The sequence below is a fragment of the Equus asinus genome, chromosome 25 (genome assembly GCF_041296235.1).
Source record: "Equus asinus isolate D_3611 breed Donkey chromosome 25, EquAss-T2T_v2, whole genome shotgun sequence".
Taxonomy (NCBI): Eukaryota; Metazoa; Chordata; class Mammalia; order Perissodactyla; family Equidae; genus Equus; species Equus asinus.
Window position 1 is genome coordinate 14,237,543 of NC_091814.1, and position 7,007 is coordinate 14,244,549.

General features: G+C 57.9%; 1 protein-coding gene across 2 annotated transcripts; it reads right to left on the reverse strand.

Annotated features, from left to right (window-relative positions):
• Positions 1 to 3,074: 3,074 nt before the first annotated feature.
• On the reverse strand, positions 3,075 to 6,338 carry C2CD4D (C2 calcium dependent domain containing 4D). Of its 2 annotated transcripts, none has more exons than XM_044758340.2 (2): positions 6,099 to 6,338; positions 3,075 to 5,210 (listed from the first exon to the last, which is right to left on the reverse strand). In XM_044758340.2, the coding sequence occupies exon 2, from the start codon at positions 5,006 to 5,008 to the stop codon at positions 3,947 to 3,949; it is 1,062 nt and encodes a 353-aa protein (XP_044614275.2). In that variant the 5' UTR covers positions 5,009 to 5,210; positions 6,099 to 6,338; the 3' UTR covers positions 3,075 to 3,946. The 2 variants fall into 2 exon arrangements, with proteins under 2 accessions (XP_044614275.2, XP_070353031.1); XM_070496930.1 differs by having other exon boundaries at positions 5,781 to 6,338.
• Between the last annotated feature and the right edge of the window lie 669 nt (positions 6,339 to 7,007).

Genomic DNA, 7,007 nt, shown 5'->3' on the forward strand with positions numbered 1-7,007 from the left:
TGTTGGTCTGTCTTGGGGCTCTGCCCCTTGGGCAGGTTTGGAGTAAGAAGCAACGTTCTCTGAAGCACCACTCCACCCAGCGCCTTCTTGCAGACAAGTGGAGCCAGCAAGAGGCAGAGGGACAGGGCTGTGCGAGCATGCTGGGGCAGAGCTGTTCTGCTCTCCCCATCCCCACCCGCCCGCAGGTGATTGGCTTTGCTTCCACTCCATATCCTCTCTCTGTGCCTCTCCCTGCCCACCCCCCTGCCGGTGGCTCCTCTGTTTTCTGTGCCTCTCCAGCTTTTCCCTCTCTATCTCTTCTCCTCTCTAAGCCACTCTTCCCTCTGCGACTTTGGGTCTCTCAGGGCCCTTCCTGACCTTCCAATCACGGGCACCGAGTGGAGGCCATACACAATGTCTGGGGATGGGCATGTGGCCCTGGCACAATGCCACACAGCCCTGCTACCCTACATACCACAGGTATGGCTGCCACTCCCAACCTTGCCACTTCATGCCACTGTGGGGTGGGGAGGAAGTGACTGGGGGAAGGGTCCTGGCTTCTAGGCCTAAGCGAGTCACATGCTTCCTAGATGTCTCATGTCTCTACCCCTTCCTTGCACTAAGCATGGATGGCTGGGGTTCCTTCTCCCTAGGGCAAGAAAGTACCTTGGTCATCCTTTTGGGAAATCCCCCCTCACGCCTAACTTTCCTCCCTCCTGCTCCAATCACAGCCCCTTTTCTGGAGGAATCTTTCCTTTCAAAGCAGGGCAGTGGTTATTTCCTCCTCAAATACATTCTTATTCAAGGAAGAGGCTGATAGGGATCAGAGAATCATTTCACCCCCCCCCCCCAAGTTCCCTTATCAGGCTGGGGAATCTCAACGCAGGGGGCAAGCAGCCTGGAGGGGGTGGAGGGTGGTGGTGGTGGCTTGGAACTGGGGAGCAGTCACCAACTTCTCTTTCCCTTCCTCCCCACCCCCTAAACCACAGAAACCACTTAAAGCTCAGTGCAAGCCTGCCCTTCCAGGGAGGGCCTGGGCGTGCGAAGGTGGAAAGTACGTGAGGCCTGGGCAGCCTGCATGCCACACACCACTCCACCCCTCTCCTTCGAGGGCCACCCCCTCTGGGAAGCCTGTGCCAGTGATGGGAGACCATCTTTCTTTGGGTCCTCCCTAGAAGGTCCATTCCTGGGGAGACCTCAACCCACTGGAGTGACTCAGGGAGAGGCCTCCCTCAAGCATTAAAAAAAGGACAACGTAGGCTCTATGAGTATCTGTAATCTCACAGCCTCCACCCCTCCCCCTTTCCGTCACAAAGGCCACTGTGGGTGGAGGGAACAGCGGGAGTTTGACCCCAGCTCCTGGCCCTGAACTTTCTGTGGTGACCCTGCCTGTACCACTCATCTGTCAATTAACACTTGTGGTCACTTGGGCTTGGACAAAGCAAGGAGGGTTGAAAAACAGGAGTTCTGATTTTTGGAGCCAAGAGACTTGGATAAGAATGAGGCCTGTCAGTTCTTAGTCCTCAATTACCACATCAGTAAAAAGGGGACAATAATAACTGTCCTGACTGTGTTTGCAAACATACTTTGAGGTCAGAGCAGTCCGCACGCAGGAAGGCTTCTTTAGGACCTTATTTGCCCCAGGGCATGCTTCTGTGGCTTTAGCCAGGAAGTTCCTCCAGGGACTTTGTGGCCCCCATCACAGGGGACAGTTCCCAGCTGTGAACACTGAGTGAACTGCTCCTGAGTGGAATGGACTCGAATTCCCACCTCACAGCCTCCTCTGAGCAGTGTGGTGTGTGGGTGTGTATGTGTGCACAGGTGTGTGTGTCGGGGTGGAGCCACAGTCCTAAACCTTCCCTCCAGCTAGGGCTGACCTCCAGGCAAGTTTACTGAACCTCTCGGTAAAGTGAGAATAACCATACCTACCTTACAGAGCGGTTGCGCTGATTGCCCGGGATGACACAGGTAAAGTACAGGACTTGGTGCAAAGCACTATGGGTAAAAGAGATGTCTCTGTCCCTCTCTCCCAATTTCCATCCTATAATCTTCCTTCTCTTTATCTGACCCGTTTCCTATGCTCCTTTCCTGCTTTGTTTTTCTCTATATTATCAAGTAACATTTTTTACATTTTACTGATTCATTTTGTAACTTGTCTGATCCCCACGTATGTTTGGATCACTGCTGTGTCCAATGCCTGGTACCTCGTAGGCTCTCTCAAAGTGTTTGCTGAAGGAATGCATGAATGAGGGTTAAATGACCTCTACCTTTCTTTCCAGCTACTTTCCAATGGGCATCAAATCCAGTCGCTCACCCCAGTTTGTTATGGGAGGATTTGGGGCTGAAGAAGGATAGTGCCCAGGGATATGGCTAGACATATGGGTGGCTTCACAGATCGAAAAGATTGGAGAACCGTCATCCTAGGGAAGGAGGAAACCCCTTTCAGAGTGACCTGGTTGGGAGGTGGCAGCTGGCTGCCGGGGGATATTATAGTGAGGCGGTTAAGCGCCCAGACTCTGGAGGCAGACTCTCTGGGTTTGAATCCTAGTTCTACTCCTCACTAGATGAGTGAAGCTCAAGGTCACATTGGATAACAATAGTACTTAACCCTCATGGGAGTTGCTGGGAAGAATAAATAACTTGACAAATTGTTGGAACAGTTCTTTGCGTGGTGATCCTTGTGCAGGTTAGCGTTTATTATTGTTTGATCAATGCTACCACCTGGTGGACATCTGGAGCAAGATTTCCCTGGCCTAGGGCTGTGGTTCTGGGGGAGCCTAATCAGAGGAGGGAGAAGGAACTGGGGAGCATTCTGAATGCAGGAGTGTGCATGTGTGTGTTAGGATTACACACACCGAGGTTTATTAGGATCCAGCAGGCTCAGCCCTGGTTCGAATCAGGGGCACCACGGAAAATGAGAAAGGCCCTGAGGGGAAGGGGGAAGGAAGCCGGGTTGGCCCAGTGCCTCCCTCCTTCCCTCTCTCTCCCTTTCCCTCCTCCAAGCCTGGCCTAAGCCAAGAGGAACCAGCTTCAGGGAAGGTGAAGAGAGAGAGAAGAAGGTCACTGCTGACGTCAGGGACACTCAGGTAGGAGGTAAACACATTCTGACCTACATTTAGCCATCTCCCACACCCTCCCCCTACTCACTGGTGTGGCCTTTTCTGGGCATTCTTGAGAACAGCTCTTACACTCCAGTAGGACGTCATCCTCCACCAAGATCTCGATCCCTGGGACATTATATCTCAGTCATTCAGTACCCAAGAGCTGCTCTGGCTCTTAGCTCCAGCTTTGCCCCCCAGGGTAGCACAGGTGCAGAAGGGACAGGCAAGACAGGACACCTAAAGGCACTGTGTGCTAGTCAGACATCACCTGACTCACTCCCAAGACACAGACATTTCATCTCCTTTCAGGACAGATGTGGGTGCGAGTGGGGAGGTGGATCGGTGGGGAAGTGCTGATTTCCCTTTGCAGCCCCAAGGAAGCCCCAGGGGAAGGTGGCTTATGTTGGTTTCAGTCATGGAGCTTTTCTGGAGTGACTCAGTGATTGGAGGACCCCCTGAAGGGGTGGGGACCTTGTTGGACAGGAACCCTAGGACCTACCCAGCCCAGACCTACTGACTTAGCATCAAGGTCTCTTGGGGATGGAGCCCAGGATTCTGCATGTTTAACAAGCTCATCCAGGATTTCTGATGTCTGGTTATTCTGATGCTCATTCAAATTTTAGAACCGATGCTTAAAGCCTGCTCCAGCTCAGACGATCTGAATGTGCTTCTTCTAGCCTTTGTATGGCCAGGGCAGAGGGAAGAGGGTAGGCTGCAGATCTGAGAGTGTAGGGGGCCAACAAGGGGAGATATGCAGCTAGAGAAAAACAGACATTTTATGAGCAAAAATAAATACATGTCTGGCAGATGGAAAGAACGACTGCAGACCCAATGGAGACCTTCTGAGGAAGAGACAGTCTCTCAGTCTACAGGCTGAGATGGGCAGGAGCCAGGGAGGCCCCTGAACCTAGCTCCCCACCCAAGAGAGGCAGCAGGGCAATCAGCGGCACCTCGCACTTGCCCAGCAGCACGTCCCTGCGGAACCCTTCGCCCCTGTCCAGCACCTTGGCTCTCAGAGTGCGGGCAGCCAGGTCTGGTGGGCGGAGCCCGTCGAAGAAGAAGTCCTCGTTGAAGATGGGGTTGGGGCTGCATTTGACCACGCGGCTCCGCTGGCCCCGCGGCCGACAGCGCGGTCGCAGCCTCAGCACCACGCAGCAGCCGCCACCGCCGCTCCCGGGGCCCGCCTGCGACCGGGACAGGCCCTCGGCGCTGACTAGGCGCAGCCGCAGCCGCCCAGGCCCGGCCTGGTACTCGGCCGAGAGCCGCAGCTGCCCGCCCCGGGGCCCGAGGCGCAGCACGCTGTCCTTGGTCGGCTGCAGCTGGCAGCACAAGAAGTCGAGGTGGAATAGCGGCAGCGTGGGGGGCCCCGCGCGGCGCGGCGCGTACGGGCTGGTGTCGGCCGAGCTCGCCTCCTCCGGGGACAGCGAGTGCGGCCTGGGCGGCCGGGGCTCGCCGGAGCCTGGCCGCGGCGAGCCGACGGGCGACGAATCGGGTGACGAGGCCGTGTCGCTGTCAGGGGCCCGGCAGAGGCGCAGGTCCGGAGTGGAGAAGTGCAGCCGGGACTGCGCCGGGGGAAGCCCCCCAGTGGGGGCGGGCGGCGGCGAGTGGAACAGGGACTCGCGCCGGCGCGTGTGCGGACTCTCGGGCAGGAAGGCCCAGCCTTCGCGGCCCGCCAGGTGCGGCAGCGAGCAGGCCGCGGGGAGGCCGCGCCCGCCCGAGTCGCGCCCGGCCCGGGGCTCGGCGCCGCCTGGGTCCGGGAGCCGAGGCGGAATGAAGAACTGCGGGATGCGATCCGGTGTGAGGACGTTGGGGCAGGCGCGCGCAGCCGGGCCTGGGGCGCGGCGCTTAGGGAACAGGCCAGAGAGCGCCCACCCGGCCCTGGGCTCCGCGGTCCCCACCCTGTAGCCAACTTTCTCCAGGAGCCACATGCGGTGGGTGGGGGTGATGAAAGTCCGAATTCCGCGAGGCCGAGAGAGTCCAGATCCAGCAGCGGCTCGGGTGGAGACCTGGGCGGAGCTGGGCAGGGCGAGGAGAGAAGACGACCCGGAGATGGGTGATGCTGCGAAAGTACAGCGGGTGGTCCGGCGCCGCGCCCTTCTCCCCGGGTCCTCGGGGCGCACAGGCTCTTATCTGAGCAGGAAAAACAAAGGGCGGCGAAGTGTGGGGGCCCGGGAGAGATGGAGGGAACCCAGGACCAGACAGTCTCATTTTCAAATGCAGGCCTCGGACATTCGAGTGCACAGACTGACTCTCCCATTGGTACGAAAGATTAGTACATCTTTAGTTAAAAAAGTTAGAAGGCCCAACACAGCCACTAGAACCCTAGGCTACTATTAGGAGAATAGAGCAACACTCGCTTTGTCTAAAGGTCTGTAGTCACAAACACGGACCTAGATCGCGAGCCCGGCTCATATGCCCCGCCCCCCGAAGAGACACCGCGGCCCTAGGCCTGCTCATCTCGTTCTCCTCTTCCCATTCCGAAGACTCAGGCTCTCCGAGGTCGGGTCTGGCGCCTTTCCGGCTCCCTCTAGCCCCGTCCCCCACCCCCCGGGGGAAGCTTCTCTAGACTGGGGGCCCTGACCCCACCTGCCTCCTCTATCTCCTCCCTCGCCTTCCCGAGTCGCTCCAGGCCAGAAGCGGACTCGCTGCACACCTGGCTGCTGCCCTGCGAGCACCCAGGGCCGGTCCAGGGAGACGTACCTTCGGGGGCACCACTCAAGGGCCCCCGTAAGCCCTGACGGTCCCGCTCCCAGTCTCCCAGCCCTACCGGCATCCCGAGTCTGCAGGGCGGGGCCCGGCCGTTGGGGCGCCCCTCCCACCCTCCACTCCTTTTTCTCCCTAGGAAGCCTCTGAGCACAAAGGCAGCATTGAGTCTCCGCCACCCCCAGAGCTGGCTCCAGGAGACTCCGCCGCCGCGCGTCCCCCGCGCTGCACCTCCCGAGCGCGATGTTCAGACCGTGTGCCTGGAAGTCCGAGCCCACGGCGGGCTCGGTCGGGCGCCCAGAGTGCAGGCCTCACCTGTGGGCCGCCGCTGGGTCCTGGCCTCTAGCCGGGAGCCATTCACAGCCCCGAGGGAAGCAGCTTCCTCTCCAGTTTGCTCCCCCAGCTCCGTCCTTCTGGGAGGAGCTGGCAGGGGCCTCCGTTGCCTACGTACGACCTCTTTTCCTGGATAAACACAGCTCTGTCTCCGCGGCCATCAGCCCGGCCTTCTTAACTCCTTCCTCCAGGTTTCTAACAGCAAGCCAGCCCTGTGCCCCGGCTTCTGCTGGGTCTGGGCCGCTTGGGAGCTGGGGAGGGCTGCAGCGAAGAGGGAAGGCTGCCATTAGTGGGCAGTAGCCTCCAGCCCTCTGTGCAGCGCTGGCCCCATCCCAAGCCTCCTAGGTCAAGCGCAGAGCCATGGCTGACGCAGGCTCAGCGAGGCGAGTTGAGGAAAGATTTCTTGGACTCTCAAAGTCTGGTAGTAGTGCTCCTTTATTCAGAGAATAGCACGGGGACAGGACCCATGGGCAGTGAAGAGCTGCAAGGTGTTGAGGGTTAGGGCTAAATTTATAAGGCATGGGTACGTGGCTTATTTTTACCAGACAAAGGAAAGATGATGTAAAAAGTCATTAAAATGGTATTAGTGCGGGTGGGGTCTGGTTATTGTGTGGTTGTATGACTTTACATGTGAATCTGGTCAAATAGATCGGCATGTAGGCCTGGACACCTTGGGCTTCTCTCTCTGGGGCAGCCTTGATCCACTTCAAAACCACATCTTCTGCAAAACCCTTCTTGCTGGAATCCTGCTTTGGCCCCCATTGTCCTGTTCTGGAGCCATCCCAGAAGCTCCCAGAGTGACTTGCAATGACTAGTTCTCTGAATTACCCTGGCTCAAGGAAAAGTGACTAGGCTCAAGATTTTTGGACATAAGAGACTCTAAGGACAGAG

Excerpts from the sequence above, each read along its gene's own strand:
- C2CD4D (XM_044758340.2), bottom strand. The coding sequence starts at position 5,008 with ATGTGGCTCCTGGAGAAAGTTGGCTACAGGGTGGGGACCGCGGAGCCC.